General features: G+C 44.0%; 1 protein-coding gene across 1 annotated transcript in view; it reads left to right on the forward strand.

Annotated features, from left to right (window-relative positions):
- COL27A1 (collagen type XXVII alpha 1 chain) overlaps positions 1-12,652 on the forward strand; it is a 293,868-nt gene that overhangs the window by 65,037 nt on the left and 216,179 nt on the right. Inside the window, exons 6-7 of the mRNA XM_019510527.1 lie at positions 6,163-6,216; positions 8,234-8,287. Coding sequence (XP_019366072.1) covers positions 6,163-6,216; positions 8,234-8,287 — 108 coding nt within the window. The remainder of the gene's footprint in view (positions 1-6,162; positions 6,217-8,233; positions 8,288-12,652) is intronic.

The following is a 12,652-nucleotide window of genomic DNA, read 5'->3' on the forward strand; positions in this document are numbered from 1 at the left end:
GGGAGCTGCTCTCCAGGCTGCCTGGTGGCCATGTGCATATGCATGCACATGAAGCCCCCTGCCTGCCCTCTTCCCGCTCCCTCCCCACGAGCTGCAGCTCTGCCAGCCTCCAGACGCTTGTTGCCAAACTGCAAAATCCGCGGGTTTTTCTGCTAAAATGAGAAATCCACATTTTCCTTTAGTAAAGGGGGAAATCTACATTTTATTCCGTTTTTCTGTGGGAAATGGAAAACCCAGATCCCTGCTCTTCAGTAGGCAGAAATGTTACAAACATTAACTGATGCACTGGGAAAAAAAATTCAAGAGACCTGGCATTCTGCCCATCCGTGATTAAGAAGTAGGCATTAGAGACGTGCTGGCAAACAGCAGCTGTTTTAAATTTAAAAGTGTAGTTATATGGCCTGAAAAGTGAGGCTGTAAAAACTCTACATTTTAGTGTTCTACATTTATTCCCTGTCAATGACTTCCAGATCACACATGTGGAGTTTTACACATCAAATCAAGATCTTTTCATCATAGTCCTTGCAAATTCAGCCTTGTCCAATCTGCAGACTCAAGCTGGGTTTGGGGTTGGAGGTTCCCCCAACCCCCTCCCCCCGACCTCTGCCCTGCACATCATCAAAAATTATCACTGGCACTAACATTTCCGAGCTTTCTCCTCTCCAGCTGCATTGATTTGGCCCCCTGATAGAAATAAAAATTTCTTGCAGCTCTTTCTCCTACATCATGCTGGACAGGTGGGCTTGAGGCATAAATATTTGATGGACTGATAAATGAGTCTGGAGCAGAGACACATTCTAGTTACAGTGGGTTTTTCCCTGCTGAGATGGAGCAGAGTTTTAGAGGAGATAAAATACAATTGAACACTTGGAGGACAAGATCTCCCTTCCCCTCCCAAGCCAGGAGAAAAGCACATCTCCTGCAAGGCAGGCTGTGCTTTGCAGCATGCTCTGATGCATCTTGTGGTTTGTCGCTCCAGTGCGGAGAAGGAGCTTTCATGTGCGTCCCTGCTACCTGCCATCCTGTCCCATCTCTCCCCTGCTGCCACACACACGCACTGAGACCACTCTGCCTTCACCTCTGTAGAATTCAAATCTGGGGACCTGGCAGCTGATACCAGTCTTGATCATGGTTCTCCAGTGGTTGAAACATCCCAGCTCATCTCCATTGCTTGAAGCTGCAGTCAGAGTGAGGTTGTTTCAAAGACGCCAGCACCCACCCATAGTTTATAGCTAGCATCATGACTTGTATCCAGAAATAGGTGGAGACTGCTGTGGAACATAGTGCCATAAGGATGACTCCAGTAGGAACAGGGCTTCTGCATTCTGCACTAGCTAGGATCTCTGTGCTGCCTGGTTAGCTATATCTGCCTACCTTCTCAATGATGGTTTGAAAAGAACCAGGCAAGGAAGGGAGGGAGCCTCTGTGCTGACACCATGACCAGTTCATCACAATGACCTTCAAAACAGTGAGATAACTCAGTTTGGCTTTGTCATATGAAAGCTGCAGCTAAGTCTTAGGCTAAGGATGAATCTCACCCAGCAGCGGAAGAGAGGTGTTTGCAAGTTCTTCCAAAGCACCGACTAGATGTCGCTACCTCCTCTTGGCAGGTACATACTGAGAACTGTAGCCTTCTCTTCTCTTCTACCTCCCATGAACGTAGCTGGTGTTCAAAGCCCAACTTTTCAGACTTGTGTAGCAGGGAAGCAGATTAGATTTTCTACCACTCCCTCTCACTTCTAGTCTCGACAGATGAGACTTCGTATCAAGGGCCTGACTTTTCCCAAGTTGCTGCACCTCAGTGAATGGAGTTAACATGAGCTCTAGGAGTTCAGTGCCTCTAACAATCCTTTGATGAATAGGTAAACTAAGCAGTCCTGTCTGTAGCTTTTTCTACTGAGACATAAGAGAGTCAAAGAGCTGCTAGATGAGGTCTTCCTAGACAGCACTTTGTAATAATAATAGCTTGGAAAAAACAAGCCATCCAACAAATGAAACCAAATTTTCCCAAACAGATAGAGCCTGGAAACGATGACTAACACAAAGCCAGTGACACTGAGAATATAAACCAAGACCCTGCTCATTTTCAACTGAATTAACAGGGTGCAGATGGGGCTCAGCAGTCAGTTGTACATAAGGAATCTGATGCTTAATTGTATCAGACCAAGATTTGTGTGCAGGCGCATGCATGTGTTTGTATTTGTAATATTTTATTGCATCACAGAGCTCTCATGTTATGTTGTCAAACTAGTCTACATTTTGATTTTCCCCATATTACGAATTCCACCTTATTTTCATCGCGATGGTGACTCTTAGTAGTTTAATAAGCCTTACGTAGAAAGTTGCTCTTTTAAACAGTACAGTATATGTATTTATAGTGCCAAATTTTTTGTTGTGCAAGTGGGCGTAGCCCCACTGATTTCAGTGAGTCCCACCCATTTGCATCACTAGAGAATGTGGCCCACCTCATTTTTCCTCTGCTATTTATAATATATAACTGTTTAAATGGTACTCTTGCCACTTCAGATTTCTTGTGTTGTCTTTGGCAACCACGGTAACTTCAAGTCTAGTTAATGAAGGTTATGATTGTATTTGATAACCTTTTCATTTGTTTTGGACAGCTGTTGTGCTAAGACCAAGGTCTTGACTCATTGTATGATTGGGAGGTTGCAGGGGGTGGGCAGAGAAATGCTTGGTATGGATGATCAGACTTGACATAGCTTTGAGGATATTCTAAAAATATTCAGAACTGAGGTGGGAGAGGGGAGAAAGTTTCGCCATCGGCTAATGCATTTTTTAAAAGCTGCATAAAAGCGGTTGAAGGAGTGAGGGTTATATCTCTCATCTGGAGGCTTTGGGTTGAAATGTTAAACTGTTTTCCTTAGGTGGCTGTTCTGAATAAATCCTCTATTCTGAGAGTACCAATTTCCTTTGGGAGCATGATTTGGCTCCAGGAACTTTGATGTTTTAAACATTGCTAGTACTGGGATTGTTAGGCTGGTATATTTTAGTTGTGCAGTTTTTATAAACGGAAAGACCTTTCTTCGTGTAAAATGGGAGGTAGTGTGATCTGCTAGACCATTGACGGATGTTCATGTAAAGGTATGATAGGATCTGATCATCCATACCAACAATTGTGCCTCTGCCACACGTGCATGGCCGGGTGCACAATTTTGGAATTGGGCATCAGGTTCAAATTGTGCTATACTTGCTGGTGCAGGGGGAGTCCGGGATCATGATCATGCAGGCTCCCCCTGTACCACCAAGTAGAAAGCTGGGTTCCTGGTGAACCTGTACGATCTTGGAGCTGGGACTTGCAGTCTGCTGACTGGTGTTGCCAACCTCACGACTGCACCAGAACCAGTTCAAGATCCCAGTGCAATTTTTTAGGGCTGAGACCCTCAAACAACCAACTGGCTGTCCCAGCCCTGGGACCACCCAGGAGTCTTGAACCAGCTCTAGTGCAGTCCCAGGGCTGATACGACACATCAGCCAATTGCTGGTCCCAGCCCTGGGACCACACCAGACTCTTCAACTGCTCTGATGCAGTCCCATGGCTGGAACCACCAATCAGCTGATCTCAGCCGTGGGACTGCGCTGGAGCCAGGTGAAGACTCCAGCATGATCCCACAGCTGGGACCCCCAATCAGCTAATTGGCTTTCCAAGCCTCAGGACTGCACCTGAACTGGTTCAAGACTCCCATGGGGTAGGGCCACCAGTCAGCTGATTGGCAGTCCCTGCATACTGGTTACACGTTCAATTTAAGGCACAATGGAAACCAGCCACAAAATTAATACATAAATTTTGTGGAAGAGTTTTGTAGCTTATTCCCCATTTTATCAGGTCATAGATTGCATAAACCTGTGGCCAGGTCATTAAGATGTGATTAAGTAGTTAATCACGTCTTAAGTGTAACATCTGCCAGGGGTCTAAGTTAAAGCAAGAAACGGCATCGGTACTCCTGCCTTTTATTTCTGGTGCTGCCACAGATCTTGGTTAAGTTCATTTTTCTGTGCCTCAGCTTACCCACTTCTTTAACAAATACAGTAGTGCTCACCAAACAGAAATGATGAGACATAATCTTCGTCAAGTGCTTTGAGATCCTCGAGAGACAGTGCTTTGGAAGCACAACACTTACTTTGCATGCTTCTAAGTCACCAAAGGAAGCAGATGTGTCTGGGAAGGGAAGGGTAAACATCTGCCTGTCGGGGTAGGGTCCTACCTTTACAAAATAAAATATTCCCTCTAGTTCAGAAGGAACAGGGACCATATTACCCTGCTCTCTGCAGTCATGGAGCACACAAGTCGCTCTAAGGCCTGAAATGAAGGATGTCACAGATTGGCACTACAGCTCTGATAACAGCTAAATGCAAAGCAAGATGATCTGCATGACTTCATTTACTGTTTAGCAAACCCAGCAGTCTTCATTCAGAATTTGTACATCTGCATCGAATCAGCAGTGCTCTCTACAGTCCATATCCAAGAAGTCTCTTGCTCACCAAACCTCTCCGCTTGTGTTGGATGGTGGGGACAGAGAGAAAGAGAGAGAATGGGCGATTTCTATTCTGTGGAAATTTGAGGATAAGTGCCAAATACAAATGTAGTCACAGTGAACCGCTGGCAGATTTGATCATCCAGCTGTAACTAGATCTTTGTGCTACTAATGAGAAAGGCTAGTGAATAAATAATAAGGGGACTCATATTTTAGATTCTGTGATAGCACCTTCCAGCCAAGGACCCTCAAAACACTTGACAAACAGTCATTAACCCTCCCAACTGTCCTGTGCCTGGGTAGGTAATCAGTTCCCATGGGTAAGTTGAAGTGCACAGGATTTGTAGGTTGTTTGTCCCAGAGAGAACAAGTGGCAAGTGCATAGTGTTGGGATACTTGTGTGTTTTACCCTTGGCTGCAGCACAGGGGATACTACACAGATCTAAGATGTTTTGCATTGACTGAATCCGAGATCCCAAATGCTGGAATAATTGGGTGTTCTGCAGGTCTTCACCCTCTTCCTCCGCTCAGTCTTCCCCTCTGTTGTGTTCTGGTGTCACCTGTTAAGTTTCAGGCTGGAGTTTCTAAAGGAATCGATTCATTTTGGCCACTCAGAACATTTATGCTCCGGGAGTGGGGAGAAGCGCTTTAATTAAAGCGGCTCTGAGAGCTGCTTTAATTAAAGCACCTGCAGCATCTCGTGTATCAGCGTCCCTGTGCTGAAAAGTGGCGGCAGGGGTGCTTTAACTGAAGCTTGTCGAATGAGCTTTAATTAAATCGCCCCCACTGCCATTTTTCAGCGCAGGGATGCTGATAGGCAAGATGCTGGAGTCTACTGGAGTATGGCAGTTTACCATGCTCTAGCAGACATGATAAATTGAGCTTGCTCCAATGCGCTGTAATTACAGCATGTTGGAGCTGCCTCACTGCACGCATGCATGTGCGTGTACACATATGTGTGTATATAGGCGCCCTCAGTTCCTGAGTTTCCCTCCCCACCACCTCCTTTCACCCATGGTCTTGAATTCAGGTTCCTCTGTAGAAGAAGAAAATATGGAACTCAAATCTCAGCTGTGGAAAGGGGAAATAAAGAATATGGCTACTTAACACACTGTGCCTCTTTCTTCTGCCAGCCTAAAAGCCTTGCCACTGTTCTTCTTGCTTCTAACTTCTAGTTACTGTAACTTTTCCCTCTGGTTTCAAGTGCATCCAAAAGTTAAAACAAGGAGCAGCATCTAGTAAGCTGCAGAATAGGCCTGCTTAGTAATAGCAGTAGCAATGGTCTTAGCTGTTTTGTTGTGATAGTAATTTGTGTGTGTGTGTGTGTGTGCAGGGGAACGGGGGAGAGAAATCACAACTATATAGTAAATAACTAAAGTTGTGGTATTCCTTTCTTTCAAATATACTCTCTTTAGTCAATTTATGCAGTCAAACTTAGTTTAAAATCTTTATTGCTATAGCAGCTACAAACAGTTCCAAAAACGGCCTTAGTTCTGTCCTAGTAAAACAGATCCAGAAAACATGAATGTTAAAATGTTTGGGAGGTGGGGATGAAATGGGGAAATAAAACTCCTTTTGAATTCCAAGGCTAATGTCAACCAAGACCCTGCGCACGAAATGAGGAGTGTTCTCTCTGAACTAGGTCATGAACTTTGATTCTTTGTTTTAGGGTCAAAAAGGTGATCCTGGGCTGTCACCCGGAAAAGCTCGCAATGGACAGAAGGTAAGCAGTACTATTTATTTAACAGATGAGAATTAGCCCACCAGATGAGAATCAGCATGTGCTCCATGCCGTAGATATGAATAGGGGGTATTTAGGAAGATGTGACAAAAGCACCTGTAGGGGTACCCGAGCGAGCTATTAGCTCACTGGGTTGTGTACTGACGGCAGCAGGAATGGCTCGCTGAATGAGGATTTACACTTTCTAGATGAGTTTTGTAGCCCATGCTGAGCTCCATGCTCCCCATGATTGGCACCTGAGCTCAGGTATATTTGTGCAAGCAACAGTCACAGCTTGATTGTAATATAGACATATCCATATTATCCAATCCCTGAACTCAAGGAGTGAGCAGTCTAAGCAGAAAAAGCTTTGGGTTTAAAGGAAACATTTTCCCCCTTCATAAGTGGGGGACCTGAGGAATTGATTTACTTCCTACTTCATACAGAAAGTCTGCAGCAGAGCCAAGTGACGAAGTGAAATCTTTGGAGGCCAGTGTCTTAACTTCACAGCCATCTTGCTGTCTCAGTTAAGGAAGAGAAAACTCCCCCAATTAGCATATGCCAACCCTACTGTGCAATAAATAATCAGAAGTTTTGCACCAAGCTTGATTAGAATCAATGAAATCCATGCAAGGCCAGTTAGCAAGGCCTGATTATTTAGCTCTTGTGTAAGGATCAAGAGGCTCTATTGCTAGTTCATTTCAATAAATTAAAAGCTGAATGTTGTGCTGTTTCACAGTTGATTGGTTTTTTATTGATGCCTGGTAATAGAGGCTCATATAAATGTTGAAGTTAATAGAGGAATGATCAGGCTTCCCTATTATCTATACTGATTTGCCCTTTTCTTTGTGCCAACTCACTTTTTCTTTCCTTCATAACTTATTCCCAATGCAAATAAACCTTTTCCTTCACTCACATTGTGAGCCTTACTATTAATGAGCAGTTAATAGAAAGTATCAGCTATGAAGGGTTTCAGTTAATTAATTTGAAGCCTGGTGTCTTGATGCAGTACATTAAGCAAGGATGCAACAAGGATGATGACCCTAGAGAGCATTGAGACTGTTTTGAACTGAGTCTTTCATTTAAACTACACACGGTGATTTTTTTGAACCACACAAAGCTTTCTGATGCATCAGAATTGGCATCACATGGAAAAGATGTACCAGAAAGCTCAATAACAGTTTTCTCCCAAAACATGCTCACTGTAAGAGTGGGTAAGACCCAGATTATCCTCAGTCTTTGTTAACAAGGCCTTGTTTCTGTTAGTATTAATAGAAACAAGGAACTTCCAGCTGGAGTTTGGAGTGATGCCTAATTCTTCCTCCAAATGCATGTTAAATAATCAGACACAGTGCCTGCATGTGGGGAATCCTAAGGGTTCTTTAAGGATGATGAAAGGAAGCCAGACATTTTTTAAAGTTAGGGACCGGATGTGGTATGTAAATGGCTAGCAACAAAGGACAGTCCGTTCTTAAGATGTTTCCAATACGCCAACTGGGGCTAAATGTGATCCTATCCCAAGACTGGAAACCAAAACAACGTCCATTCAAGCAGCCAGGAAGGGATTGATCAGCACTGTATACATAAATAAAATAGCTTTGTCAGACCTATTTGAATGCAGTCACTGGAGTAGTAGTAGCTGCAGCAGCAGCAACAGTAAATGAGCCTGATTACTAGATTTGGCAGTGGACATCCATTGATTCATTTGAAAAGTATGATTCTGTCCTTCCTTTGCCATTCCAACTCCTGTCAAAATGCAAATAGTGCGAGTGAAGGAGACCATTGCAAAGGGAAGTTGTGATGTCCTGGCTAGAGGCATCCATTCATTCAGTGATCCCATTGTTTCTATGATCTAATTAGTAGAGCGTGTGTATTTACAGTCTGCTTTTAATCTCTGGAACTACGAATCATTTTCCAGTGTATTTCTGAGGAATTCTATGCCAAAGACATTTGGTAAGACCATATGGGAGATGCCAATAAGAGCTGCTGAAAATTAATGAGACACACTGATCTCTTATAGGGAGACATGGGCTTGCCCGGCTTGACTGGTTTGCCTGGACCACCTGGTCGGAAGGTAAGAGTATTTTCTTTATTAGTGAATTAAAATGATTGCCAGTAAATAAGAATGGTCCTTCTCAAACATCTCTGCTTGAAAGATTTCAGTGTACTTTAAAGATTTAATTATGCCTCGGCATGCAGGGATGGGAGAGCAAGTTGATATCCCCATTTTACGAGTGGATGAAGGGAGGCACAGAGATGAGTAAGCCCATGTCAGAGCAGGGAAGAGAGCCCTGCCTCCCATTCTACTTTTCTAGGCACTGTGATCCTCTGCCTTTCTGGCTTCTTACTCTTTGTCTTGAAGGAAGAATGCCTTGGTTTAAGCCAGGTTTAGTTAAGACACGCTAAGTCCAATCTAAACTTTATCTCAGCTACTTACACATTGCCCCCATAACCATGTTATCAAAGCACCCACAATCTTCTAATGCCATTCCCATGAGATGGAGCAGTCCTATTATCACCACTTCAGGTGGGGAAACAGAGACAGAGAGACCCAGTGACTTGTTCAAAGTTACACAGGAAGTTTATGGTAGGGAGAGGAATTGAACCCAGGTCTCCAAAGACTAGCTCCCCATCTGCTAGAATATGCTGCTGTAAGCACAGTGTTTCCCCAGGCTGTATATATGCAGGCTTATATCCTTTATCTCAGTATCTCAGATCGTTCTACCCAAGGCAGGAGGTGAATTAACCTACAAGGCATTTCTGTGCATACATGCTAAGGAAGGGTTGAGTTTAGATATTGCCTATCACGCACATGTTAATGGAGCCTAACCTCAGCTTGATCATGTTTCTTGGGCAAGACAAACCCTTATTGGTTTGGAAAAGCTTTTCTTTCTCTCTTTCATTGTGAATGGAGCTCAAAATTAACACGGGTCTGCTTTGTTTGCTTCTGTATTGTGCATCAGTAGCCCTAATGTCTCCAGTAATGGGCTTGTCCCCAAGACTGATGTCAAGGGCTAACGTGTGAGATTCCTCACTGCCATGTTCTGTCCTTTGTGTCTGCAACAGCGTGTGCAACCTCACATCCCTGCATCAGCCACATTCACGTTACTAAGTGTGCTCACACTTCTGGTGGTGGCGAATTCCACAACTCTGCTCCTCTCTTTTGTGGGGGAGCTTTTATCTTTTAAGCATTTCAGTTTAGTGTTGTTTTGTTTCTTTACCCTACTGCAAAGTACCAGCCTAATGCAATAGATGGAGGAGTGGAAAAGGGCTTTTGGAGGACAATGGATCCCCATCATGGGGATGCTTAAGAACAGCCCCTCAGCAGGGGACTCCCAGTTGTCATATTTTTACGGTCTGATAGATTAGAGGCCTTGCTAAATGTTTCAGAGAAAGGATCATACTTTTCCTCTGCTGGGTTCAAGCAATTCCCTTGTGAATGGTGAAAAGCTACTTGATGGCTTATGGGGTTAGTGGGCTTCAGTGCTATTTGCAGTGAGCAAGTATCACCATTACAAAGCTGAACACCAAACTCTCCACTTTTCCTGGTTAGCTCAGGAGTGACTGGGCCATAGAGAAAGCTCCCCTCAAAGTAAGTGCCACACCATAAGCCCCTACCAACAAACCCCCACTGAGATCAGGGACTAAAGCCACTTGGAAGAGCTTCTGCTATGCAGGGGCCTTCAGTCTCCAGGGCTGGCAAATGGATACCTTCCACCTGCATGAAATACGCAGCATGGGGTGCTGGGCCGATCCATCCCATCACCAGGCAGTCATGAAAAGAGGAGCTGGGGTTGTAAACCATCTGCAGGGGTGATGATACTTGTTCAGTCTTGGGTATTGAGCCAAAGAGTGCAGTGATCAAGACTTATCCCATCTCCACTGTCACAAACTAGTCCTTATGAATTAAGCATAAAGAACATCGTTTTCTTAGCATAACAGCTCATAAAACAAAACCTTGCGGTTTTGATCAGCAAAATGCAGTGTCAGGAGAGCATAGGCCTGTGGTGCAAAACGTGGAGAAGGAATCGGAGATTAAACAAACATTCCCAAACCCAGTTGCGTAGCCCCCACACCTGATCTTGGCAAACAGACTCCTGAAGCTCGTTCATGGATAGGGTTGGTGGGGGAGAAAGGGGAATGCTGTTTCTTCAAGTCTACAAGTAAGGTGGATGATGAGATTTTCCTGTGGTGCACTGCACAAAAAAAAACAAAACAAAACATAAATAAATAACTAAAATGAAACCACAGCAGTGCTAGCCTGGCAGGCATTTTGGTACTGCCTGGAATTTATTAGACTTCTAAATTAAGAAAAAACTTAAAAGCTGTTGGAGAAATATTTGGACAAAACAATTTTCAATCTCAATTCCCTGCTGGGATCGCTCCAGTGAAAATATGGTATTTGGCTGCAGGCTGGGAGCCTGGTTAAGCTACAAGAAAATGGCAAAGCCTTGAAAACTAGTGTAAGCAAGAAGGAAATGGCACTCTCCTTTTGTGGGACTGATGGGAAAGAGCTGCACGTTGTGGCTTGGATGGACCGGCACTCCATTCATCTGCAAGTGCTGTGTAAGAAGTTCCAGAGAGACAGCATTTTCCCTCTACCACAAGACATTTTTCCTTCCCCTGCAGTCTGAGCTGGAGCCACTACCAAAAGGACATGGTTTTGCATGGTACAGTTTGCACCATAAGCACACCTCCGCGATGCAAATGCATGAGAAGGGCATCTTTTCTCTGCAGATTTGGATGCTCTGGCCTCAGGACACCCACAAAAACCTTTTGCCTGTGCCCAGCTGCAACCAGCTGCTCAGACATGGGACACCAAAAATGCTGTGGTTTTGTCCAAGAGAGATGCAGTTTTCATCCTCTTCACATGGAACACATTTTATTTTTGCTGAACAGCAGTTTTACAAAATGGTGGCAAGACCTTAGCTTAAACGGCTTCTCTTTTGGTGCCTAAGAACCCATGAATGTCACGTGGTTTTTGGTGGTTGGAGGCAGGCAATGGGTGCCTTGCAAATTTATTTTAGCAAAATGGTATGATTCTCCTGAGACAAACTGTACAGAGACCTGAACAGCTGTAGCTGAACATAAGGGTTGACAAAGTGAGGTACTGAGGGATTAAGAGACTCACCCAAGGTCATGGAGACAGAGCTAGGAACTGGACCTAAATTTACTGAATTCCCAGTTCAGGGATCCAGCCCGAAGCCCTTCCTTCCAAAGAGGCAGCACACAGCAGCCTCCTCCAGCCTGGCCAGATCAGCTTGTCAGACCACCTCCAGTCCCCACAGAAAGCAAGGCATTGTAGCTAGAGATAGCATGGATATAAACCTTGTCACAGATGAGCAAATCTTTCAGTGAAGTGTAATTTCCTTTTGAAATCGCAGCCCTTTATGTTTAATGCCCTGTAATCATCAGGAAGTGTTTGGATAGGAAAGCAAATGCAGTTGTTTTCATATGCTCTTCCCTGTCATTTTAGTGCTATTTAAAGAGGAATGCGGCAGGTAAACACGTTCGCATACCAGCCAGCCTTCGAATACATAAGCTTTTTTTGTCCTCACTACAATTAACCTCAGACAGTGGTAATCACAGGTTAATGTGCAGGAACACACATTTTAAACTCCCCTGAGCTCACTCTAAACAATGAAGATTATATTTAATAGGACACAGCAATAATGGGCTAGATGTATATTTAGCTTAAGAGCTATTCACTAGCCTTTATAGATAAAACATTGCAATGCTTAGTGCAGACATTAGCTCAGGACTTGTATTTATAGTCACAGTCTCCCTCTTCCAACCATGGTGCTTTCGCAGTCCTGAGGAGCAATCCAATTCCTGAGTGTTCTGGATCTGCCATTTCCAAAGGAAACTTTTACACTTGATTTTTATTTTTTAGGAGGGAGAGAAAAGGAGCTGAAAAGGAAGAGGAAAGAATTAAAACGCTTCTCTCCCCACTCCCTGACTTTCTGTCTAGGGGCACAAAAGAGATTCATTCTCTCAGCCTGCACAATGCTCTCCAATGACCTTCTGCACCTAGCATTAGGACCCGATTTGGATTTGATATAGACCTGGCTCCAGTTCTCTTACAGATATTCCAATTCTGAAATCCAAATCAGATCCTTGACGGGGCTCTTAAAGAGAGACCTTTTTCTCCTTAGGGAAGAAGGAATTTTTTATTCCATGGGTGGAGATAGTTTCTGAAAGGGATTATATCTGTTTTTTTAGTGCCAACTTTGTTGCACTAGACAAGGCATTAATAATGAGATGCTACCTCCACCCACGAGCTAGGAAGAGAAAAATCTACCATTGATGCAAATACATTTGCTCTCTGTTTCACAGCTGGTCCTTCAAATGCCAGCCCAGCTGCTTGCATTACAGGGTGCTGTACAGCAAGAAAATTTAAAAAAAAAAAAAAAAAAAAAGGGGGGGTTGGGGGGGAAAG

This window comes from Gavialis gangeticus, unplaced genomic scaffold, assembly GCF_001723915.1.
Source record: "Gavialis gangeticus isolate Ggan-Ray unplaced genomic scaffold, GavGan_comp1, whole genome shotgun sequence".
Lineage (NCBI taxonomy): Eukaryota > Metazoa > Chordata > Crocodylia > Gavialidae > Gavialis > Gavialis gangeticus.